Genomic DNA, 26,380 nt, shown 5'->3' with positions numbered 1-26,380 from the left:
ACGATAACCCTTGATTGTAAGCCCTATTAGAGAACATGGGTGACAGCTTGGGTACCCCGGTCAGGACTCTCCCTATAAAAGCTACAGTAGAAAGCCACTGCAACCAACGGCATTCATGGTAGCAGACTTGGCCTATCCATACATATTACATGGATGGCAGCTGTAGGGAAAATATGACCTTCCACCAACAGCTGTTCACTAGGTATTTCTGATGTCAACATCTAGTATAAAGAGAGGCCATCATGATGACACAACCACTTTCATTTTCTTGTTCTTAATATGAAGATAAATGAAGAACAAGAGGATTCACAGCGCTGCAGGAAGACAAGACATATCTAAGATATGTGATGAAGCTCAGAGCAAGAACTACTAAGCTGGTAAACACTTCATCAATATTAACGGGATTGTCCAGCTCTGAACTATTGATGACCGATCCTCAGGATAGGTCATTGATAGTTGATCAGAGGGGCTTGCCACTCTGGACCCCTGGTGACCACCTGTTACAAAACTGAGCATCTGCCATGTGTAGGAAGCAGTCAGCTTCTAGCTCTTTACACAGATTCTCCAGGGACCCCTGTCATTATTCCTCATACCACTACGAGGGGTGACCGGCTGTCGTATGCGATGGCCACAAGACCATCACACAAGTGGGAGGGGGGGGGGGCAGTGTGCCACTCCATAGCAAAGATAACACCCCTAGGTCTCCAGATACAACGCATCGTCAGCGCCCAAACTAAACTTGGGTTTTTCACTGAAAACAACCCACTTCCACTCTGAAGCAGTCCAGTTTAGTCCTTCACGACACTACTGCAAACGGAGGAGATGGTGGGTGGATGTCAAAGGCAACACATGTAATGGCCCCCATGAGACCAATTGTCCTTCAGCCAAACCTGGAAGTAGTTTAGACAGACACCTGTAATGATGGGGTCACCTGTCTCTGGATGGCGGACAACGTAACAGTTGCAGCTGTTCGTGCTTGTCGGACAATCAGATGATCCTCAAGGACGTCCTGAGCGTGGTCGCCTTGCGTGCCCTCACGCGTCCACTGGTCCCAACACCTTCTAACATTCTGGTCAAAATGGCCCAGGTGGCAGCCAATTTGTTGATTTGATACGACCATCCAGCTTCTCTCATTTCAATAATGCGCCCCTCTCAAGCTCTGTTAAGTGGGCAAAAGCTCTTTGATTGCATCATAGAGGTGTCTAGGGGTCAACAAGCTCCACAAGCGGAAGAAGAGGTCACTACACACAAGTAGCCTCTGAGAGCGTTTTTATAGGCCAAGGGTGGAACCACTTTTAGGGCCTCAGGTGACAAGACTGTCCATCTGATTACACCACAACTCTAATCATTTGCAAATCTGTCTGAGATGCAACATTTGTAGCAAAATGACAGCTACTTCTAGTTGCTTGATTTTTTTTTTGACAAGGAGTATACACTGATGCGAATTGCGTGTGTTTAATGCTAAAAAGCATTGTACATGCCTGAAAATAGTAGAAAAATCGCTGGTAACTGAATGCGATGTAGGTCAGATTTTCACTTCGTTCGTCCTTTAGTTTTAGCCAGCATAAAAATCATTGTTGGCTCGTTGGCTTCTCGTTACATCGGAACACTGATCATTCATTGTTTCACATAGGATTGTGGAACACTGAACGATAAGCAAGCGAGAAGTTCACAACTACCAACAATGATTTGCCCGTCTAAGCAGGTTGCCTGAACGGGTATGAGCCGATGATGACGTCACCAGCTCATTCACTCGGGCGAACGAGAATCGTGAGGTTCTCGTTAGGCATAAAAGGAGTTAACAGAGGAAGCTCCATAAATGTTAGCTATGGCTTCAGATTAGTAATTGGAAGTGATTAGGGCATGAGAATGGAGCAAATAGGTGGCAGACACAACTTTGCAATGTTTTTCTAATTAATCTGGTTCCTGCTTACAGTCTCTTCCATCTGTTACTGTTTGTTTTCCTAGAACATGAGACCAGCTGACAGTCATGTCTGCACTGATGTACACAACATGCGGCAGCCGCCCGCCAAACAGTAGCACAAGAATGTATTTAGAGGACAGAGCCAGCACATGGAATATGCTGCAGATGTGTTAATGAATACTTAACATGTTGCCAAGAAGTGTCCGGTCTCCTCCTAGACCATAGAACCAGAATGTCGTTTTATATTAATGCGTCTGCAAGCATCGGATACTATTCTTCTGCTCTATTTCCCTCCTAGCTCAGTCATACTGGCCCAGGGAGCAGAGAAGAAAATGAACATCCACAGCCTTCTATCAGGACCATATTTTAATACCTGTCATTCCAATAGTAGGTTACAATAAAGATGGGGACATAAACTAGGAACTAACATTTATAACCTCAGTCAAACCCAGGGGACTTTCACTACAATGGCAAAGGAAGGGGTTATCTGGTTTATAGAGTTCTGCAACAGTTGTCACAGTATCTGCAATTGATGCTCCCTTGTTCCCTAGAAGCTGGGAGTTCTGGCCTTCGTACTCAGAGAAGTGCATGATTCTCGTTTGCCCAAGCTAACAAGCTGTTGAAAATCATCACCTGCTTGTTTGTGCGAGTGCAGCCTGTTTAGACAGGCAGATCGTTGAGAATCGTTCAGTTCTCGTTCAGGGTTTCAACGCAACGAGCAGTGAACACATTTTTCTGCCAGCTGAAACTGAACGACAAACAGAAAGCGAATGATTCTCGTTCAATGATTATTGGTCACTTTTGGTCGTTTGAACGATTTTTGGAACAATAATTGATCGGTCTAAATGCACTTTCACCCCTTTAGTGGCATGCCCGGAAAATCTCCGGGGCTTCTGCACTCACCATGCACCTAAACCCTGGGAAAATTTCCATGGGCAGCTCTAGTGCTGAAAAGTACAGAGCGCTAAGCTGTCATCTGAAATCTTCTGGGGTTTTATTGCATTGTTGACTCATTTAAAAAAAAACCCTGTGAGGCATGACTTGGTAATAATAAACCTGCCACTGAAGGGGTTAAAGCAGCCCATAGACATTCGAGTCTAGTGAGACTTTCATACACAGCCAGCTAATTCACTGATCATTTGGCCCGCTTACACGATATCAAGTTGCGTGTACAATTTGTCTGCACCTTGTTGTTGTACTGAAGTGTCACAATTGTTCTAAGACTGGGGCCACACACTGCAGATAAATTAAACTGAATCGTATGCTGGAAAAGTCACTGGTGATCTGCGACCAAAGCTTGCAAGTTTTTTTATGTCATTTCAACAAGGGTTTTTGATGGAGTTTTTTTTTTGTTTTGTAACAAAACAAAAAAAACAAACACACACCCAACATTCCATATAAAGAGCATACTATGTTTTGAAGGGGGGGGGGGGGGGGTAAAACAAAATACACCACAAACTCCAAAAGTTTGGAAATCTAAAATGCTGTTGATGTAAACTTTGCAATCTGTTCAGTAGACTTGATAGTATTATCTGACCGGTGCTTTTAAACAATAGTCTGAAACATGTAAAGGGATTTAGTTACCAGGTTCATGCTGCCCAAACCAGGGGCAGCTTGAACCTGGGACTGGGATGACTGTTTTCCCCGTGGATGCTGTGACGACACTTTGTAGTTGACTTGGAGTTGAGCTCTGAGTCACGGGCCAGTCGTGCTGGACCCTCCTCACCACAGGGTTTTGGAATAATACACCCACGGGAGCAACAGGCATCGGGCAGCTTGTACCAGATGAGAGAATCCCTTTATGGAAAACACTGTGTGCAAATCCACTCCAGTAGTTTTAGTGTGCAGCATGCATTATAAAATGGTACTGATAAATGATAACATTGAGTCGGTATAGGACTACCACATCTATGAAAGAAACAATCTCATCTATTGCAGCCCTCACCCACACATACCTGTTGGGAATCTTGGAGACGTCTATTTTATCTTTTGGGAGAACATAAGGGATCACAACAACTTTCTTCAAATCTGGCAATCCTGAGGAAAGCAGAAACAAAACGGACTTCAGTTTTAAGAGAGTGACAAGCATGCAGAGAAAAACCACAAAGCAGGTATATTGTATCCCAAATTAATGAACAAAGATGATTATATTCTAAATACACATTTGTTCCATGTAAATCACTCAGCAGTGAACATACTCCGACTACTCTATAAGGACAGTGCTACACAATATAACTTGGTCATAATTTGATGCAGCTTCTGACACATTTTGACAAAATTGGGAGTGGATTAAAAAAAAAAAAAAAAAAGCTAACAAGCTATTTATAATTTTCATAAATCTTCATGATCCAATCCTGCTTTAGGCTTTAAAAAAAAAAACTCAAAAAGTGCACTGTGTGATTTTGACCATCAGATTTTAATGCCGTTCGCATTATAGTGCAAAAATGTTTTTAAAAAGTTGATAGATCGGACCCATAGGGGCAGCTGAGGGTACTCACCCCCGTCCTCCGTGCTGTCCCACAGCGATCTATCTGGTCCTCCAGGACCGGACGCTAGCCTTCTACGCATGCGCACCAGGGGTCATTTCGTCAGACGTATGCGCAGATGGCCGGGAGCCCTGGCAAATTTAAAATCTCCTGGCTACCAGCTCCTGAAGGCAGATTATCCAATGGATAACGGCGATCATGGAAAAGTGAAAAAAGTTAAAGTTTCTCCTCCCCTCATGGATTGGATTCATGAGGGCAGGTAAAAATACTCACTCCCGCCTTCTGTGATGTCCCCCGATGACTGGGATGTGCTGCGGGGTTCTGTGCATGCGCAGAAGCCCGGAGAGCTCAGGGAATTTTAAATTCCCCTGCATCCGGCTGTCAAAGATATCCAAGTGCAGGGAGATATGACCAGGGACCGCTGTATGTGGTTCCCAGTCACATGATGACTGTTACAGTGATCATGTAAAGTTAGAAAGTAAAAAAAAAAAAAGTTTAAAAAGTTAAAGCTTTATCTACCCCTACGGATCGTATCCGTGAGGGGAGATGAAATTACATAACTAAGGTCCCTGGACTTTTTCCCCGATGGGATCTTTATCCACGGACCTAACTCCAGCTGCGGCGCATGCTCCCGTCAGCATAATGACAAGAGTCAAGGATTGCCTGGGAAATTTAAAATCTCCCTGCTTTTGAGCCAGGAGATGTCACGGGGGCCGGCGGTTCCTGGTCACGTAACGAGCACCATAGAGGACGCTAATACTCGAACGAGCATCAAGCTCGGCAGAGTATGTTCGCTCAACTCTAGTTAAGGGGTCTAGTTTCCAAAATGGGGTCATTTGTGGGTGTTCTCCATAGTGTTGGCAGCTTACGGGCTCTACAAGTGGGCAATGGGGCCTAAAACACCTTCAAGCAAAATTTCTGTTCCGAAATCCACTGGCTACTCCTTTCATTTTGGGCCCTGTTATGCATAGAGACATAAGATGAGGGCCACAATGGGTATATTTCTGAATATGGGACAAACAGGGGTATCCATTTTGGGGTGCAAGTCTTCATATGTACGCTGTACATAAAAACCTATTTAAAAAATAAAACAATTACCAAAAAAAAATGAAAATAGTAATTTTTTCCTGCTGCTTTGCTTAGATTCATTCAAAAACTGTGGGGGTCAAAAATACACAGTACAACCCTAGATAAATTCGTTAAGGGGTCTAGTTTTCAAAATGGGTCATTTGTAGGGGGAAAAAAAAGTGTTCAAAATGTTGATAAATGGTTAAAAAAAAAAAAATTAAGCTTTTCAAATGTGCTTCCAAAATAAAATAAACAGATGGAAATACAGATCTTATCAAAAAATTGTACAGTATGTTTGCACATATTAGATATACTGCAATTGAAAATTAAAAAAACATTATTTTTTTTACATTTTCCCAATTTTGGCGCTTTTAATAAACACACTATTTTTACAACCTAAATGAACATGTGGCGAATAAACAATGTCACAATCACTTGGATATGCAAAACCTTTACAGAGTTATTCTATGTTAAAGTAACACATCAGATTTCCAAAATTTGACTTGATCATTAAGGCGCGAACAGGCTTGGTCACTAAAGGGTTAATGCTAAACTTCACATTACCCTCAACAGGGTCAGCTTTAGTTCGATTGGTCTTCTGCTGGATCCATAGGACCACAGGCCGCATTACCACTTGCAATACATACAAGCATAAAGTAAGATACCATGACCAATAAAGTGGGATAGAAAATAACCATGGCACTTGTTAACTTACAACCGTGGTTGTAAGTTAACAACTTTTTCTTCAGATTGTATTAGGCCCAATGTCCACGGGCGGGTTGGGGGATGGGTACCGCTCTTAGTGTTCTTCCAAAAAAAAAAACTCTCATGCCAAGGTAAACCTACTATACTGACCAGTGTTATGAAGTCTGCGGGCTTCTGTGATTGCTCCGGCCCCCAGCCCACCAAAAGGAACTCTCCTGTCCCTTTGGAGAAGTTCAGCTGCTGCCTAATTAAGTAACCAACTCATCACTCATAAGCACTAGTATGAAGCACTGCAGATTTCAACTGGAGCAATGATGTATCTCTCTTAACCCGCACCCCCTTCAAAAAATTTAAAAAAAAAAAAACACATTGGCAGGCCAGGGGTCCCATGAGCACCTGATCTTATTGATTAGCCGCCCGCCATTGTTGTCTTAGAGGATGAATCCACTGGAGGATCCATTGATACCATTGTTGGCCAGTCCAACCCTAATCTTTAGCCAAGAGGAGCAATGGCTAATAGAGCCATATAATTACAATATTATTTCCTTTAGTTACTAATAAATGGACAATGCCACCACTATACAGTTTATAACGGCCCATGTTAATATCTAACTAGGACAATGTATACCTGTAATTGCTGTACATCGTGTTGGAATGGAGATGATAGTTTATCTACACTGATGTTAAATAAAGATGGACGACGTCACTATAGATAAGTTCTTTGCCATTATGTTGCAATTTGATAATTATTCTGCGATCTCTGTAAAAGCGAAGTGCGCCAGTCCTGTACCTTTTACTACACTCTGCAGCTTCTCCAAATGAGAGTGTTCCTTGCCGTTATAAACTACGGCCTCCACCGAGAAGATTAACTTAGGCTGAATCTGAGAAAATCTGTCCAGGACTCCCTAAAGAGAAACACAAAGCTGGGAGTTAAGAGCAGTTTAAGACAATGTGCTCACAATGTACCAGAATGTGCTGCCGGCTCCGGGGAGGCTTTAATCATATCCACTCCCACAAGGTAATACAACACAATGTATGTGCAGCCAACTCCGTATTACTGAACAGATTCAATTGTATTACAGTCTCAGTTAACACCGTACAAAAGAAGCCGGCAACTTTTTCCTCTGCCTTGTGTACCAATTGCTTGCCTTTTGCCAAGATCTGTACTTGCAGTTTATGAATGGAACGTTCATGGTTTACATTTAGAGGCGGAAAACCTGTCCTGACCACGATTAACATCTTCAGTGCATCGGCATGTATAGCAGAGGTGTGTGGGGTTGGCTTGGAAGCGGAGCCTGCTCCATAGACCGTAAGCTGTACAATACAGCGGCTCCCAACCGCAGCAGCCAGATCGGACATACTGATCACAGCATTTACAGTAAGTGGCTTGACAGAGGGGGGAGGGCAAAGGGAATGCCTTCCAAGACTGTGGGGTGCCATTTGGTTGTTTTGGGAGCCTAGGGCTTAGTGAAGTCTCCAAGGTCTACCATGGATTTCACCTATTAAGCCCTACCTTAGGACCCTGCCTGTGTTGGTTACAGTGCCCTCTAAGTCAATGGGCACAGGGACAGCACAGATATCAGTAAAGCACTATTCTTAGTTCACCTAGAATGGTGGGGAAAAAAAAAAAGCTTTGAAACTCAAAAGTAGACATCTGACATGGACGGACAGACTAAGATATGATGGCATAGCTCCAATACACAGAGATGCATTAGCCCCATCAATAAAGCATCACCGGAGACAGTAACTGTAATACATTCTGTGCCTGTATCATTCATACCTATGTCACCACTAGTCTGCAGCCACAAATAGCATCTTATCATCCCGCTGCAGCAGCACGCACTGGAGATGAGCCATCATTCACACATCAGTCACCGCTAGGCATCACCTACAAGAATACTTCCCTTATAAAACACAGTGGCTGCTTATGTCATACTTGACTAGAAGAGATGTGCATGCACAAGTTACAAAACTCAGCGAGATACATAGAATGAATGGTGGCTGATGTTTTGTCTCCATATTCCAAATAAATGGTTGTGCTGCATGTTAAAGGGGTTGTCCGACAACACCAGAAGTCTGGAAATAAATGAAGGCTGCAATGGAGAAGGGGGATGGCTTAGCTAATGAACCCAGCCAGCCCCCTCATCAGGTCACCTACACAAGAAGGGTGAGGGGGTGTCTCCTGGCTGGTGTCATGGACCGTCCAGGCTTCCAATAGCTGGCACTGCAGAGGTATTGTTCCATCTCCCTTATTTGCATATTACCCAGAGGAGCATGAATGGCCTTATAAGTCTCCACAGTCACTCATCTTCTAGGTGCTCTCTCCAAGGAGAAAAGATAGCGTTCCTGAACCACATCACAGGCCTCTCACTAGCAAACCCAAAAACCTACTGCACAATGATGAAGGCCAAACACCCTGAAGCAGCTGTCTGTATGGATTCTGGCTTGGCTTTCAATTCCCAGTCATTGTTACAAGGCTTGTATAAAGAGTCTAACATTGACTTGCAGGAATGCTGCCTTCCAATAGGTGGCGCTGCAGAGGTATTGTTCCATTTCCTTTATTTGCATCATACCCAGAGGAGCATGAATGGCCTTATAAGTCTCACTCCCTCACCTTCTAGGTGCTCCCACTAAGGAGAAAAGATAGAGTTCCTGCCTACAACAGAAACTCCACTTCTGGGACAACTTGACAGACTGCAATCAAGAAGTCTAACGGTCTTTTTAGACACAACGAGAAGTGCATGATTCTTGTTTGCCTGAGCAAATGAGCTGCTGACATCCTCGCCGCTAGCTCGTTCGCGCTCGTGCAGCCTGTTTAGAAAGGCAGATGATCACTGAGAATCGTTCCCTTCTCATTCCTATGTGAAACACTGAACGGGAAGTGTTTAAACACGAGACGTGACCGAGCCAAAGCTGAGTTTTATGCTAGCTGAAAGTAAACAACGAACGAAAAGCGAATGATCCGCGTTGGCTTGTGCTTAAACTGAACGATTATTGTTCACTTGAACAATTTTTGGAACGGTAATCGCTCTGTCTAAAACGCACCTTAAGTTTTGCAGAATTTAAAAAAATGGTCAGTCTCCAGATCCTGCAGCACCGCCCGGTGTCGGAGGCTCCTGCGGCAGTCCAGTGCCATTCATTGTTTATGTGACTGCTGCAGCCAACCACTCCCCTCACTGGTCATGTACCAGTCACACAGATAGGACCACTGAGGACATCAACTGGCAGCAGTGGTCTCTAAGAAGATGAATGCCATGTGACTGCTCCAGGAACTTATGGTATTTGTCCCCTTTATTCTAGCCACTTATCTGCCCCCCTGACCAATTTTTAAATCTTGAAAATAAGTCAAATGAAAGCAGCATGCAAACTCAATAACAAGCATAGAAAATAGGCGATGAACAAGAATAGTTCAAAAATAGGACATGTAGCAATTTCTCTAACTATTGGTTTGCAAGGTGCAAAAAATAAATAAATATTGGACAGAACTCACGTGGGGAAGGGGGGAAAAAATGTTGCTTGTGTGAATACTGTCTAATTCAGAGTAGATGAGCCGAAGTCACACGTTTCTGACGTTGCTCATCCAAGAGTGAAATAGAATCTGACACCTGACCACAGGCGAGAGCCTGGCAACACATGTAGAGTTAGAGGCAAATAAACGGCTCTACAGACTTTTATATTAAAACCCTCAGAAACCGGAGTGCGCAGTTTATTTTTCCTCTTCAGTAGAAGGATTCCTGAGTACAATAGCTATCTGGCTCCTAGAGTTTGTCTAGCAGCCATACATTGTCTTCTCAGGATCATCACAATGTAGCGATTCAATTGAATGGAGCTGATCAGCAATACCCGACACTGACGAGGGCGGCCGTCTCTGGAAGAAAGCACGCATGATTTCCTAATGACAAACAAGGTCTGATTGTTAGGGTAACATCCATTCACGATGATTACATAGACTGTAACTAAATCAATATCTTAAAGAATGCAGAGGCAAGAAGTTCCGACTTGATAAAAGACAGCAAGCTGGTGGAGTTTAACTTTGAAGTGTTTTCAGATACAGAAAATGCTCAGCAAAGCAAATCTTTATGTAACCTCTATGAAAAGCGGACTTCTACACCACTAATTTGCTGGTAACATCTATGCAATCTAATTCTTGGCCAAAATTGCGATGTTCTTCAAGAACCCTTTTCACGTCAATCAAGTAGCTGAAGCATAATACTCTGAAAATGACAATAGTCGAATTAAGTGCGATGACGCCAAGAGAACACAAAATTATACAGTCAAAAATGAGTCAGAACCGTTACTGTGATGGTGCATTACTGTGTAATTGTGGTCTAACAGATGATTTACTGCAATAACCCCAAGTCGAGAACAAGTGACCGGCCGGCAATGAAGAATTATGGGAAGAGATTGACTTTTAATGAAGTGAGAAATGCAGAACAAGCGAACATTTTCAACATATGAAAATCTGGAAAAAAGGTTAACACTTTCATATACAGCTCTGCAAGTAAAAGAATTCTCTGAGATTTTGTGAAGATAGAACTCTTCATGTCAGTGACAAGAACAGAGCAAAACACAGTAAGGTGCTACTGCTCTCTGGTGGTCAAATGGAAGAATGCAGGGGGAAAAAACAACATTGCACAGGCGTGTGCAAAGAACATTCTTCTTATTGGTGATCGCAGTAAGATATAAACTAAATACTGTACCCGTGTTGGCATTGAGTACATTGGTTTATACTAAGAAATCCAGAATATCAAGAAATGTATTTTTCTTTTCCCAACTCTACAATGGAGCAGGATGACACAGTAAGCAAAACTAATGAAGAGTCCAGGGAAGCCAGCTTTCTATTCATATAGGCTTACATTCGTTCAAAACCATCCAAGAAAATGGATACCGGAAAATAAAATATGGTATGATAATTGTTAGTTTACCTTTGCAGAGGGGTATTTAATCAATCTACAGAAGTTATTTCAGTACAGTACACTTATGGGGCATTAGTTACTAGAACAGTCGTACATCTTGAGGGCTACACAATTCTGGATCATGAAAAACAAATCCACAAGTTAAAACTTAAAGGGGTTGTCCCGCGCCAAAACGTTTTTTTTTTTTTCAATAGCCCCCCTGTTCGGCACGAGACAAACCCGATGCATGTGTTGAAAAAAAAAAACGGATAGTACTTACGCGAATCCCCGCGCTCCGGTGACTTCTTACTTACCTTGCGAAGATGGCCGCCGGGATCTTCACCCTCGGTGGACCGCAGGTCTTCTGTGCGGTCCATTGCCGATTCCAGCCTCCTGATTGGCTGGAATCGGCACACGTGACGGGGCGGAGCTACGAGGAGCAGCTCTCTGGCACGAGCGGCCCCATTCAGAAGGGAGAAGACCGGACTGCGCAAGCGCGTCTAATCGGGAGATTAGATGCTGAAAATTAGACGGCACCATGGAGATGGGGACGCCAGCAACGGAACAGGTAAGTGAATAACTTCTGTATGGCTCATAATTAATGCACAATGTTCATTACAAAGTGCATTAATATGGCCATACAGAAGTGTATACCCCCACTTTGTTTCGCGGGACAACCCCTTTAAAGGGGTTTTCCCCACTACCTAAATGCTTCACAGCCATCCTGTACTTCCTGGTTATGGCTAACCAGCAGATGTGACTGTTGTAACCATTCAATGCTTATAGGTGGCCACTGCTGTGGTCAGGGATTGGCTGTGGCAGTCACATGTGCTGGTCAGCCACAACCAGGAGATACAATGCCTCTGTGAAGCAATTTTAGATAGTGAGAAAACCCCTTTAACCTAAATTCACTGTAAGCTAATCAGTCTGGGAACACTATCCTGATAGGCATGTTCTTATACTGTATAGTGACATTTTAACACCATTGTAGTGTAGTAACTTCATAACAGTGGTTTGTTATTTATCTTTGACTGCTCCTGAGTTGAACTAGTCCAGTGATGTATTAATTCTAAGAATTGCTATGGGAAACCATCAACAAGCACAGCTTATCTTAGCTCCAAAAATGCAAGACATTTAAAGGGAACCTGTCACCAGGAATAGACCTACATAGTGTCGTGTAATGGCTTTACAACAAACACACTTTGAAGTTTGCCTGGCTGGAGAAAGGAGCTCTCCAGCCAAAGAAGTGGGCTGCATCGGGCTCTTCCCACCCGCAGTATGCTGACTGACAGCTCCTCTCCCTGCTAGAGTATATGAAGACTACATGCTGCAGAGAGCGGGTCAGCCAGCCTCTGACTTAAAAGCTCTGATCCCGAGATTAACAGGCAAACTTCAAAGTGTGTTTGTTCTCAAACGCCGGAGCATTTCAGAATAGCCCTTACATGAGGACACACAGTGTAGATCTGTCCTAGGGTCCCTTTAATTTTTGCCACATTACACCTATAAAGAGCAGGCTCTAGCCATGGCTGTTACAGAATGGGATCCAAGTAAAATTGTATAAGTATTTAGTATTTCTATAGTATTTATCTATTTCCAGGTGCAGCGTATAAAGTATACTCGGATATCCTTGAAAGATTCTACAGTATACTGAAAAGCAGTCATGAGAATGAAAGAACTGCTCCAGGATGAACTGCAAAGCACCTTATTTAGTCATGCATGATTTATGAGAAAACACGTAGCATCAGAGGTCATTTCTAAGAGGCTGTTTAGAATATTCACTCTAACTTTCAGAGATAAAACACTTAGTTACATTCAGTTGTGGCAAATTTACAGTTCAGACTTCACAACATCAAAATCCCAACATGTAGCAGGCGCAAAAACCCTCCGTGAAAGTGCAACACAATATATGTAGCACATATGGATCTTGCAACAAAGCAGCATGGATTGGCAGCGGGATCTGCGGAGGAGATCCTTAAGATATTGCCCTTTGTAGTGTGAACATTACTCTTCGCTAGCCGCTGCCAACAGCAATGCCAACTGCTCATATTATACCTAAATAATGGGTGGATTCTTATACTCTGTCAACCTATTTTATTTAATGAGTTGTTCCCATCTTATGTCTGGGACCATCACCTATCCTGAGAATTAAAGCATTACAGCACCGTTTTAAGATTTCCCTGCACAGCGGCACCTCGGACACTGGAACTGCAGCTGCCATCATTCACTGTTGCGGCTCCTTCAATCTTAGAATTGGTGAGCAGGGGCATTCCATCTATGAGACAAGTTGAGTCTCTTGCTTCAGGAGGTGCCATCTAGTGGAAAGAAGGGGGTGGCGCAGCAGATAGAGATTTATAAGGACCTGTGACAACGTGACGAGGAAGAACCTGCCATGATGTCATGAGGGGCAGAGCTCTGCAGTGAAGACTGGGGTGCACGCTGGGGCAGAAGGACCTGTAATGATGTGACAAGTGACGGAGCTTAGCAGTAACTATCGTAGGACCTGTGATGAACTTTTGGGTGAGATCTTATAGCCAGGAAAGCACTGGGAGTAGAGATGAGCGAGTATACTCGCTAAGGCACATTACTCGAGCGAGTAGTGCCTAGGCCGAGTATCTCCCCGCTCGTCTCTAAAGATTCGGGGGCCGGCAGGGAGATCTCTCTCTCCCACCTGCAACTCACCTGTCACCGGCCCCCGAGTCTTTAGAGACGAGCGGGGAGATACTCGGCTAAGGCACTACTCGATCGAGTAATGTGCCTTAGCAAGTATACTTGCTCATCTCTATCTGGGAGTTGTAGTTCTCACCCGTTATACCTTCTGCCATCTTATGACAGCAGCCTGGATGTGCTGGAGGTTGTGGTTCTCATACGCTCTCCCTGTAATATCTTCTAAAATCATCTAGCTATATGGAGGTGCTTGTACTTTTAGTCCCCCCTCATAATTATTCCCTGAAGTTTCCTCCAATAACCTATACGATCTGGGTGTGAAACTGGGACATATGAGCCGGGCCAAGGCATAATAATAATCTATTTATATAGCGCCAACATATTCTGCAGTGTTTACAAGACAGGGGGAGTAGAAACAAGACCACGGTACATGAAGTAATCAGTTGATGGAAACAGTAGGGGAGAGGTTCCTGCTCCAACGAGCTTACATACTACAGATAATGGGGTGATGCAGAAGGTAAAGGGGCTGGAGAGTGAGGGATGCTACACACAGACAATGGTCAAATTGGGCCGTATAGTGGCTGAATAGGTATGACTGCAGGGGGCGGTTAATTGCAATCCCTGTTAGCTGCAATCAGTAGGACAGGGAGCATCTTATCAGGCGGAGTACAGAGGGGTTTAGTTTATAGAGGTGTGTTTATAGAGCACGCCTGAAGTGCTGTGTGTCAGATTGCCAAGAGAGTTTTGGGTAGAGTGTTCCAGAGGACAGGTGCTGCTCTGGAGAAGTCTTGGAGGCGAGAAGGAGAGGTTCTTATTAAAAGGGAACTTAGGCCGCCTGCAGGCGGCCGGGTCGGATCCGGCTGCGAGAATTCTCGAAGCGGGACCCGACCCGAGCGCCTGCGAGCCCCACACAGAATTAGAGCATGCTGCGGTTTGCTTGCTGCGCAGAATTTTGCGCAGACAAACCGCGGCCGCCTGCATAGGATTGCGTGTTGTAATGCAATCCTATGCAGGCGTGTACGGGCGGAAATTCTGCGGGGAATCCCGCCGCGGAATTTCCGCCCGTCTGCAGGCGGCCTAAATCTGATTTTGTTAACGGAGTGGAGGGCACAAGCTCGGTGGTGGATTGAGATGAGGGAGGCAATGTAGGGCGGTGCGGTGCTATGGAGAGCTTTATGGATGAAGGTAGCGAGTTTGAATTGAATTCTGTATTTGACGGGCAGCCAGTGCAGAGACCGGCACAGGAGAGGCGTCGAGTAGCGGCTGGACAGGAAGATGAGCCTGGCTGCCACATTCAGGATGGATTGGACGAGGGAGAACGATCAGCAGCGAGATGCAATAATCAAGCCTGGAGTGGATGAGGGTAACCGTGAGTGGTTTTAGCGTGTCTGCGGTGAGAAAAGGGCGCATTCTAACCATGTTCTTGAGGTAAGATTTTTCCCTGCTCTAGACCTCCAAATATGTACCCATTAACCGCACACTGTTCTGCATCACCACCATAGGTGTGCCCATTAATCCCTTTTGTGCTCTAAACCACCAGAGTTCTACCTATTAACCCCTTCCCCTCCTTAGGCAAACAGGAATGTGCCCATCATTGATCAAAGCCACCAGGGATGTAGCCACTAACCCTTTCATCATTTCTGAGCCCCATGGTACATCTCCCTTAGGGTATGGTTACGTATGGCAAATATCCTGCAGAAAATCCAGTGCATTAGGGCAACAAACTGCATGGAAGTCTGAGAAATCCCATTCACTTGTGGCTGAAAAAAATCTGCAGCGCAAATTGACCTGCATTGCAGATTTTAAATCCACATCAAATCAATTTTTGCTGTAGATTTCACCTTTGTAAATGACAAGCACGGATTTTGGTGTGGATTTTGATAAAGATCAAAATCAAAATCTGCTACCAGTGATTGAGGCCTTAGGGTTCACACAATCACCACAGATGTTTACACGTGAATTTCTGCCTCAACAACCCTCGTCTGTGGCTGTCATGTTTTTGCTGCGGCTCTGCATGTGGAATTTCATCTGTCAATGGGCAAAATCTGCCTGCGAAATACTGATACAGAAATTTGCGTTTTTTGTCAAGAAGAGAGATGTCATTTGTTGATGCGGAAACTCACCGAAATGCAGTTTTCCACATTGAAATTCCACACACAGATTTTGCCCATTGTGGAGACGTGACATGTCAAAATGTATTTCCATGAGCTTGCTTGGTTTCCTATTCCTAATCATTGTTAAGACTTGTTAAAAAGTCACATTGATTTGAAGGAATGCTGTCATCCAATAGGTGGCGCTGCAGAGGTATTGTTCCATCTTCCTTATTTACATAAATTACCCAGAGGAGCTTGCAATGCCTTATAAGTCTCCTTACTCATTTTCTAGGTGTCCCCACACCCCTTTTGGGTTCTCTCCTTAAGGAGACATAACACCCCTCCTGAACCATGAGTTTCCATTAACGGGAAATTCTACATACGGATCTGCACCAAAAACCACAGCAGAAAGTTGCAGATTTTGATGCTATTTTTTTTTTAGAGGTGGAATTCATGCAGATAATTCCACGTTGATGTCCGCTGTGTGAACATACCTTTACAGAGGTAGTCCAGTAGTTTAAAAAAAAAAAAAAAAACCACACGCAACTAAATAAAACAGTACTCACCTCCTCAGTCTCACTTTATAGATGTTGTTGTGGCTGCCCAATAGTAACAGCACATGACCACTCCGGTTGATCACTGTCCTCAGCGTTTTCCTGCCGTCCTTATTGGTATCACTAAAAAGCAGGGGATTTTTTTTTTTTTTAACAAATGGACAACTTCACCAGGCAGCAACAGAGCTTCAAAGTCTGTGCCCCAGAGGCCGAGCCACACTGTATAGTTAGACTGAGGCTACAGAGCGCTCCCCGCGCTCTGTTCTGGAAGTACACCGCCACCCTCAGCCCTTACTTCATTGTGCACAAAACCTTCAAGCAAGGAGCTGGCGGGAGGTAAAGGATATTGCTCCAGCAGCAGAAGCACAAGAGGCAACTCCTCAGAAAGTCTCTGTATGGGTACATACAATTATAGAAGAGATTTTTGGGTGGTGGGGAAACACCATTTCGCTGTTCACTTCTGGCAGCAGAAAGGTTAGGCACACCCGTCAGTAGGGGTGTGAATGGTCAAACTACTACATATCAAAGTGAAAGCATTACCATAGGAATATATCAGAACTTCAAAAGACAGTAATAAAATAAACAAAATACTTCCTCCCGTCAGCCTTTTTGGAATCACCTCTTGGATTTTATGCTCTTATCAGTTTACCCCTGTATATTAGGGGGACAAGCCTTATAACATAAGAATATCAAGTAATTGCTACATGTGCAGTTCTCCAAAATAGAAGTCTAAATCTAAATTGTGTCATCTTTATTCAAAAAAAAGAGTCATCTATCAAAATATATATTTTTTTACAATACCCTCATATCAAACTACTAACAACCACTTGTCCGTCCATGCGTGAGTGAGTTACATGCTCCGCCCCTAATCACATGACTGACGTAATCACAGGTCCTATTTCATAGCAGCTGAGGCCACGGGGGTTTATAGGGAATGCATAACTCACTCACTCGTGATGACCTTCGGATGAAGGAGCTGTGATGACGTCACCGTCATGTGATTAGGGGTGGAGCATGTAACTCACTCTAGATGATCAGGGGCAGAGCAAGAGTAAGCAAGTTATGTGCTCCGCCCCGATCACATGACAGTGACGTCAAAGGTCACTCATCCCAAGCGAGTGAGTTACATGATCGAATCACCGTCATGTGATCAGTCACCTGTGTGGGAGGAGTCTGGGGTCACATGACCAGGGGGTGATCAGTGTGTGCAGGACTCTGTTGTGCTGCTTTTCATTCCTGTTGTATGAAGAATGTACGTAGCAGAGCTGTATGTGATGTACATGTAGCAGTGCTATGTGTGACGTGCATGTAGCAGACCTGTGTGGCACATTACGCCACCAGAAACACTGGTACTAGAATTTCCTAATAATTACTAGTTTAATAATATATGTAACCATATTTACCATACTTTATATGTATTCTTCTCTCTGAATGAGCTGGAGCTCAGATATTTAAGACCTAGAATACACACTAACCTGTAACATTGACTTTGGCTGCATTCCTACATCCTGACCATTAGTCACACCTGTTTATAGAGCAAACATTGCTGAAACTATACAGATGTTCACCAAGAAAATTAAGGTGCGTCAAAAGTACCTCCTACAAATGCAAGCCTGAGCATTCAAAAACAGATCCGGGTACACAAGGAGAGGCTCACACGTGGCAGATTTCTTGCAAATCTTAAAAAAAAAAAAAAAAAAAAAAAAAAAAATCTATTCTTCTACATGTGAGTGGGCTTGTTACTGCAGTGATTGCCATGTGTGGCCATATGGGGTCCTGTAGGTTACAGAACAGAGTTTAGTAATAAAAGAACTTTATATTGCATTATGTTCCTAGGAGACATCCGACAGGAGATCTCAGTGACTGACGTTCTACACACACACACACACACACACACGTTAACATGGCTGGCACATCGTGATAATTTGATTTACACTACTACAGTGTATTACAGCTGAGTTATCAAGTGTTAAATGTCAAGTTGACCTTTTGCCACATCTCTAGGCTGAGGACTATGGAGCAGATTTATGAAAGCTTTTTCGCCAGCTTCTGGTGTAAAAAAAAAAAAAAAGTTGCAGTTTCATGCAAACGGGTATTTGCATAAGCATTGGTGACATTTAGATGCTCGCACCCGCAATTTTTTTTTTTAAGTGGGTGGGGCTTGTGGGGGCGTAGCCATCCCAGACGCACATATCTATATTACTCCCCAAATGCACACCATTCACAACCTGATTGGTTGTTTGGATTGGGTTGGCTGATTCACGGCGATTGGTTATTTGGGTTGGCTCATGTAGAAGTGGGGAATAAAAGGCCAATATGCATCCCGGACAAAGATTTATGTCTAATTAACGCCTGAAAGTGGCCTAAATTATACTAAAAATATATGCCAAGTCAGACCTGGCGTACTTTAAGAACAAACGAAGATACGAAAATTGGTAGATCAGCGCTTTTCTCCAATGAATCCCGATAGTGGGATAGGTTTATCCAACTTCTCTTTATGAATTAAATTAAAACCAGCAGATACTGACTGATGAAGGGGCTTACCCTGAAACACATCTGGGTAAGACCTAACTCTTGGGGCTGCGGGAATACCCAAAAGCGCTGGTGGTACCTGATGGCATTGTGAGACTATCCAAGGAACACCAGAAGTTGTCTTGAGCAAGAGTTGTCCTCAAGACAACTTCTCCTGGTGTCCACTAGATAGACTCACGTCATCGGGTACCACCAGAGCTTTTGGGTATTCCCACAGCCCCAAGAGTTATGCCTTACCCAGAATGCCTGTTGAAGGGGCTTATTCTGGAACGTGTATCTGCTAGTTTTCATTAATTAATTAAAAAAAGGAGAAGTTGATTAAACTTATCCCACCGCCTGTTGGAATTTTTTGAAGAGCAGCACCAATCTACCAATTTTTGTATCTTCGTTTCACATACATTTGCATCTGCTTTTTCTCTGCAGCTCCTTGAGGCCTTGGGACCCGGGCATTCCACGGGGCCTCAGACTCTCATGTACCCCGGGGTTTGCTCCACCCCTTTTCTATCTCTTTGCACATTTCTAAGGTGGCAGACATCGCTGCCAGAAGACGCTGAATAGATGGAGGCTTGCCCTCTTTGTGTATTAAGCACACTGTGGGAAATCATACGAAGCGTGGCATCGCAAATGCCAGGCTTAGTAAATTTCCCTCCATGTATGCACACTGGGTCCACAAACATTGCTACATGTAAAAAAAGGTCTCGTCTGAATGTTAAAGAGTCTGTCATCACTTTTGTGCATAAGACTGGCTAAAGCAGTATTGTACTTTACATTGCAGAATTTGGGAAACATTTGATCAACTCATAGCTTGAAAAAGAACTTTCGCCGCACCACATGTAAATTCATGCCAAGTGGTCTAGCAAGAATGCCTGTCTCTGGCATTGTGAGGAGGTGATGTAGGAAAGGTCAGTGCTGCCAGTCATAGATCAGGAAGCGGCAGATTAGCAGTGCTTGCACAGTTCAATCTAGTAAATCTATCCGCTAATTGGATTAGATTAACCGCGCATGCGCTGGGATATCTTGATGCATGCGCAGTCTCCTACGTCATACATGGCACAGTGCCTGAAGAGGGCAGTGTTAGGGGACCTAATCTGGCCAGGAGAAAAAGTCCAGCCAACCCATTGAGTTTTCATGTGGCACGGGAGAAGAAGTGTATACCATCTTTTTCAAGTTATGAGTTGATCAAAACACTTACCGTATATACCGGCGTATAAGGCGACGGGGCGTATAAGACGACCCCCCAACTGTCACCTTATACGCCGGTATTCAGTGGAGAAAAAAAAAAAAAAATTTTATTACTCACCTCCCACGGCGTTCTGTCGCGCTCCGGCAGGATGTCGCTCGCTCCGGCAGGCTGTCGCTCGCTCCTCGTCCCCGGCGCAGCATAGCTTTCTGAATGTGGGGCTTGAAATCCCCGCTTCCAGAAAGCTAATACACACGCCGGCAGCCATGACATCATTGAATGGCTGTGATTGGCTAAAGCACACGTGGCTTCAGCCAATCACACTATTCAATGACATCATTGAATGGGTGTGATTGCTAACACGTGCGCCTTCAGCCAATCACAGCCATTCAATGATGTCATTGAATAGTGTGATTGGCTGAAGCCACGTGTGCTTTAGCCAATCACAGCCATTCAATGCTGTCATGGCTGCCGGCGTGTGTATTAGCTTTCTGGAAGCGGGGATTTCAAGCCCCGCATTCAGAAAGCTATGCTGCGGCGGGGACGAGGAGCGAGCGACAGCCTGCCGGAGCGAGCGACATCCTGCCGGAGCGCGACAGAACGCCGTGGGAGGTGAGTAATAAAATTATTTTTTTTTACACTTTTTTTTTTTTGTATTACCGGCGCATAAGACGACCCCCGACTGCAGAGCAGATTTTTCGGGGTTCAAAAGTCGTCTTATACGCCGGTATATACGGTACCTAAATACATTTAAAGTGCAATACTTTGTTGTTTTACCGATATAGCTGGTTTTATGTATACAAAGGTGAAGACAGGTTTCCTATAAAACACTTTTATATACTTGGGGCCTATTCACACGGTGCAGCCAAGCCACATTTTTGCTATGATTTTTTGCAAAATAGCAGCATAACCGTAATCTGACCACATCGTGTGAATAACCCCCTATTGTGCAACAGTCAACAACGATCACCTATGAAACACTAAGGCCTCATGTCCACGGGCAAAATAAGAATTAAAATCCGCAGCGGATTTTAACTCTTCTCCTGCCCGCGGATCAGCACCCCATAGGGATGCATTGACCACCCGCGGGTAGATAAATACCCGCGGATCGTCAATAAAAGTGATTTTAAAAAAAATGGAGCATGAAAAAATCTGGACCATGCTCCATTTTCATGCGGGGCTCCCGCGGGGACGGCTCCCGCGGGCTTCTATTGAAGCCTATGGAAGCCGTCCGGATCCGCGGGAGAACTAAAATAGGAATTTAAAAGCATTTACTCACCCGCAGCGGGCCGGGAAGGTCTTCTCTTCCTTACGGCCGCATCTCCCTTGCTTCGGCTCGGCGGATGTGCCCGGCGCATGCGCGCGGCACGTCGACGATGTGCCGGCGACGTGACGAATTCATCCGCCGGCCGAAGAAAGAAGATCCGGCCGCGACGCAGAGAAGAAACGGAGCGGATGGAAGGCGAGTTTATTCTCATTTATTCCTATTTTCAGCGCTCATGTCCGCTGGGCAGGAGGGACCCGCTGCAGATTCTCCATGGAGAATCTGCAGCAGATCTTATTTTCCCCGTGGACATGAGGCCTAATACATAACCATGCTCTGCTCCTTATATGGTCTACTGTTCCAGATTTTCCTTTTGACTAACGTATAAATATAATCCGCAATACATTAACCCCTCCCCCCCATGGTAAGGGTACGTCATGGCAGCGGGCTACTTCCCTCAAAAAGATGTACCCTTACGTCATAGGGATAGCGCGAGATCATAGCAGATCTTGCGCTATCCAGCAGCGGGAGCCAGCTGTTACTAGTGGCTGGCCTCCCGCTGCGACAGCGGGGGGCATCGGAGATGCGTCTACCCGTTGTTAACCCCTTCCCTGCCGCGATCTAAGATCGTGGCAGGGAAAGGGTTCACAGAGGGAGCGCTAACAGTAACATCGTGAGAGCCAGATACCGGCATCCTGTATTGCCATTGCCTAAGATCGCTACAATAAGCGATAAGACATGGCAGGAGAGAAGTCCTGCCATGCCTTATCGTAGCGATCTTCAGTCCTGCAGTGTAAGCCCCTCAGAGGGACACAGATGGTGTAAAAAGAAGAGCAAAATAAAGGGAAAAAAAAAAAAAAAAGATTTAAACCCTTTTTATGCTTTTTCTCATATTAGCATAAAAAAAACAAACCATATATTTGGTTTTGACGCATCCGTAACGACACGTACAATAAATTGAACATGCTTTTTATCCTGCACGGCAAAAAGTTAACAAAAACGCTAAAAAACACAAGGCAAAATGCTAGTTTTTAGCATTTTGCCTCCAAAAAACACGCAATAAAAGTGATTTCAAAAAACCTATGTACGCCAAAATGGTACCAATAAAAACTACAGCTCGTCTCGCAAAAAATAAACCCTCATGGAGCTCCATCTATGGAAAAATAAAAAAAAAGTTATAGGACTTTGAATGCAGTGATTTAGAAAAAAAAAAAATTATAATTTCCAAAAAAAGGGTTTTTATTGTGGAAAAACCTTTAAAATAAAAATTTTTTTTTAAAAAACACATAAGAATTTTGGTATAGTTGTAACTGTACCGACCCACAGAAAAAAAAAAAAGTTGTGTCATCTATGTAGCATAATTAACTCTCTAAAAAAATAAATAAATTTAAACAAAAATCTATGGCAGAATTGATGCGTTTTCTCTCCCTACAATCATTAAAAAAAAAAATTTAAGTTTTACAATGTAGTCTACGGTATGTAACCAAAAATGGTACCAATAAAAACTACAGTTCGCCATGCAAAAAAAAAAAAAAAAAAAAGGCCTTATACGGCCACGTCGACAGAAAAAAAAAAAAATTATGGCTTTTAAAAAATGGAGATGAAAAAATACCAAAAATCATTTGGTCCTCCACGCAAAAATAGGCCGTGTCCTTAAGGGCCAATTCAGACGACTGTATATCGGCCGGGTATTCACACGGGCCGATACACTGCGTGTCTCTCTGCAGGGGGAGGAGGCTGGAAGAGCCAGGAGCAGTGCTCTGAGCTCTCGCCCGCTTTCTGCCTCCTCTCCACCCCCTCTCCACTATTTGCAATGAGAGGAGGTGGGGGCGGGGCTAAGTTTTGTAAATTAGCTCCGCCTCCCCCATTGCAAATAGTGCAGAGGGGCGGGGAGTGGGTGGAGAGGAGACAGAGAGGGGGCAGGAGCTCAGTGCACTGCTCCCGGCTCTTCCAGCCTCCTCCCCCTGCAGAGAGGGACGCCGTATATCGGCCGGCGTGAATATGCGGCTGATATATGGTCGTCTGAATAAGCCCTAAGGGGTTAAAAAAAAAGGTAAGTCAGAGAATCAGTAAGAATTACACAACCTTCTAGAAGTTTTAAAGAGGATCTGTCAGCTCTCCGGCCAGGTCTGCTTTAGTAATACCTGTATTGCCTATGAAATAACCATTCTGAAGCATCTGTTCTTACAACTTTGTGTTACATTGTTCCTCCTGAAAACGTGTAAGGGCTGCAGGTACTTTCAGATTTAGTGCAGCAACTATCCGGAAAATGCAAGTGCAGGTACAGCCCTGAATTTAGTGCTAATACACAAGCATTCACGGCACTTGTGTAGTAACAGCCCAATATAGATTTCCAACTGGGCATCACCATTTCTCTTTCTAACAAGGTGCTTTTCTGCATAGTATGACAGTCAGCAGTACCTGGACAGTGTCTGTATAGAAACAAGCTCCATTAACAAGGAAAAGGGCACCAACCAAATATCAGTGTATTCATACAGAAGAATGGCTTAACCCAAGAGTTCTAATGAAAATGCTCCATAACTGCTGCCCGGAGAACTGGCAGAGCCTCTGATTTATTACAAACCATTCTATAACCGTACACTGGATGCCCATGAGGAGCAGCAATCGATAACAAACTGATCTGCGTTTGTTGGCAACGCCCTATGAGGTGGTGATATAAATTGTATTGAGCCCCATACCCTTTCATTCCCGTTAGCCGCCCATCCGGTCTACACCAGGAGTGGTGCTGCTGGTTATTTGTTCAGCCACATAAGAGCTGTGAGCAGCAGGCAAACTTGTTGGTGGTTTGTCAGCTCATCGCTTCCCTGTTTAAACAGGCCAACAATCAGGGACACATTTATAAAAGTGCTCATTCCCCTGATTATCTACCCATGTGAACGGTTCATTAGCATCAAAGCCTATAGAAAGTGTGAACACCTCATAACTTACATTCACTCCAAAATCTGGGGATGTGGCACTCCAAACCGCCCCAATGCTTGCGGCAGCCAACATAGCTTCCACTGTCTGTATGCAGTTTGGAAGGTAACCTAAAGAAAAAAACATGGGTTTTGCTTTAACTCAATTTACACAAGATTTCAATCCTAAAAAAATCACTTACCGAAATTAAAGAAAAAAAAAAGTACGTATTTTAAGTTTGGTGATTATACAGGGAAAAAAAAACAAAAAACTAATTATAAATTCTGCGTCACTGAAATTTGGAGCAGATAACTTCAACTTTCGAAATAGTAAGGGGTAAAATACAGAATTTTAAACATCAAGACTGCACCTTGTATTTAAGCTAGAGGGGAGGAAACTTTGTAGTGTAATTTGCATATTTGAGTGGAGACAAGGAGGACCACATGCCCTCACTTACGTCAGTTTCACTCTAGTGTATTACAAGTGCATTTATACGCCTGCAATACGGATGAGTGTCCTGATCGCGGGTCTACTGACCTGACCTCAGAGCATAATAGATGCTTTCAGTTTGGGCCAGTAGATCACGGTCATGCTGGGACACTCACCCCTACTATGGGCGCAGAGACGCTCGTAATACACTGGTGTAAAGCCGCCCTTAGATGCATCCATATAAGTATAGACAGGCTGCACAGTCATCTACCAACGGCTTCATTTATTATACTCATCTGCCTAATTCACTAAACCAATTTTTCAAGAGGAATAGTCTTTGATGCTAGTATTAAAGCTCTAATGAAGTCCCGGGAGAAAACAAATGCACTTACAATCTGTACTTGATCTCTCCTATAATGGTGCATATTTTTCTACAACAAGCTGTAGGTTTGCCTTTTTTCTGTATTTTTGCATAGGCTTTTATGTAGACATGAAAAACGTCTGAAAAACGTCTGAAATTTACCACGTTAAAAATATGTGGATGCAATAAAAAAAATCATACCAGTTAAAAAAAAAAAAAAAAAAAAAAAAAAAAAAAGAAGAACATTGGCCTTTATACATGCAGTTTTTAGGGTAAAAGAAAGAAAAGCCCATTTAAAAAATAAAAAAAAAAAGGGGGGGGGGGGGGGAATAGCAACTCCTTACAGCACAGGAGATGCTACATATCTCTTCTGCCCTTCAGGCTTCTTTCACACAAGAGCATATCAGCCAGCCGTTTTTACGGCCGGACGATATACGCTACGTTGGGGGTGAAAAACCTGGTGAACGGGTGCACAAATCAAACGTTTGTGCGCCCGTTCATATGGCCCGGTGAGGCCAGCGCAAATGTGCCAACCTCACCAGGCCATCTCCCATTTCCCCTCCCTCCCCATCGCAGGCTTACCTGTCTTCCTCTTAGCACAGTCTGCAATGGGAGGGGTGGGGCAGGGGTGGAGCTAAGCAGTGGTCTGCCCCGCCTCCGCCTATTGATGGCTATGGAGAAGGGGTGGGGAGAGGGTGGGCAGCTCCGCCCACACCCCACCCCTTGTCCATAGCCATCAACGGGAGGAGGCGGAGCGGATCGGTGCTTAGTTCCAGAACTATGTTTTGGGCTCGACGTAAAAATGCCTGGCGCTATATTGGCCGGCCGTTTTTTTACGCGTCGCAAATACGCCCATGTGATCTGATGCATTGGAATCCAATGCATCAGATCACAGCACACATCGTCCGGCCGTGAAATGGCTGGCCGATATTCGCTCATGTGAAAGAAGCTTTATAGTGCGCATAAGGTGTATGGAAGGAGTATGTCTGAATCTATACCTTTAATCCCTGAACAGATATTAAGAGGTATATAGCATATACTCGAGAGTAGAAAGACCCTATCTTACACATAACACAGGCGGACATTAAAACCATTCCTTAACCCCTTCCCGCTCCAGGACGTACCGTTACGTCCCGGGAGCCTGGTACTTCCCGCAAAAGGACGTACCAGTACGTCCTGGAGATAGCACGGGATCACATAAGATCCCGCGCTATCCCGCAGCGGGAGCCGGCTGTCAGTCACAGCCGGCGTCCCGCTTCAACAGCGGCGGGACATCGGAGATGCGCCCGCCGCTGTTAACCCCTTCCCT

General features: G+C 44.3%; 1 protein-coding gene across 3 annotated transcripts in view; it reads right to left on the bottom strand.

The window, feature by feature from the left end:
• AACS (acetoacetyl-CoA synthetase) overlaps positions 1 to 26,380 on the bottom strand; it is an 89,440-nt gene that overhangs the window by 43,771 nt on the left and 19,289 nt on the right. For all 3 annotated transcript variants that reach the window (XM_066603393.1, XM_066603394.1, XM_066603396.1), the window contains exons 5-7: positions 24,315 to 24,412; positions 6,974 to 7,088; positions 3,880 to 3,961 (exon numbers count right to left, since the gene is read on the bottom strand). In XM_066603393.1, the coding sequence (XP_066459490.1) occupies positions 3,880 to 3,961; positions 6,974 to 7,088; positions 24,315 to 24,412 (295 nt within the window). The remainder of the gene's footprint in view (positions 1 to 3,879; positions 3,962 to 6,973; positions 7,089 to 24,314; positions 24,413 to 26,380) is intronic.

Source organism: Eleutherodactylus coqui, chromosome 5 (assembly GCF_035609145.1).
Source record: "Eleutherodactylus coqui strain aEleCoq1 chromosome 5, aEleCoq1.hap1, whole genome shotgun sequence".
Classification (NCBI taxonomy): Eukaryota; Metazoa; Chordata; class Amphibia; order Anura; family Eleutherodactylidae; genus Eleutherodactylus; species Eleutherodactylus coqui.
Note: the sequence above shows the minus strand (reverse complement) of the source record. Positions and strands in the feature narration are given on the sequence as shown.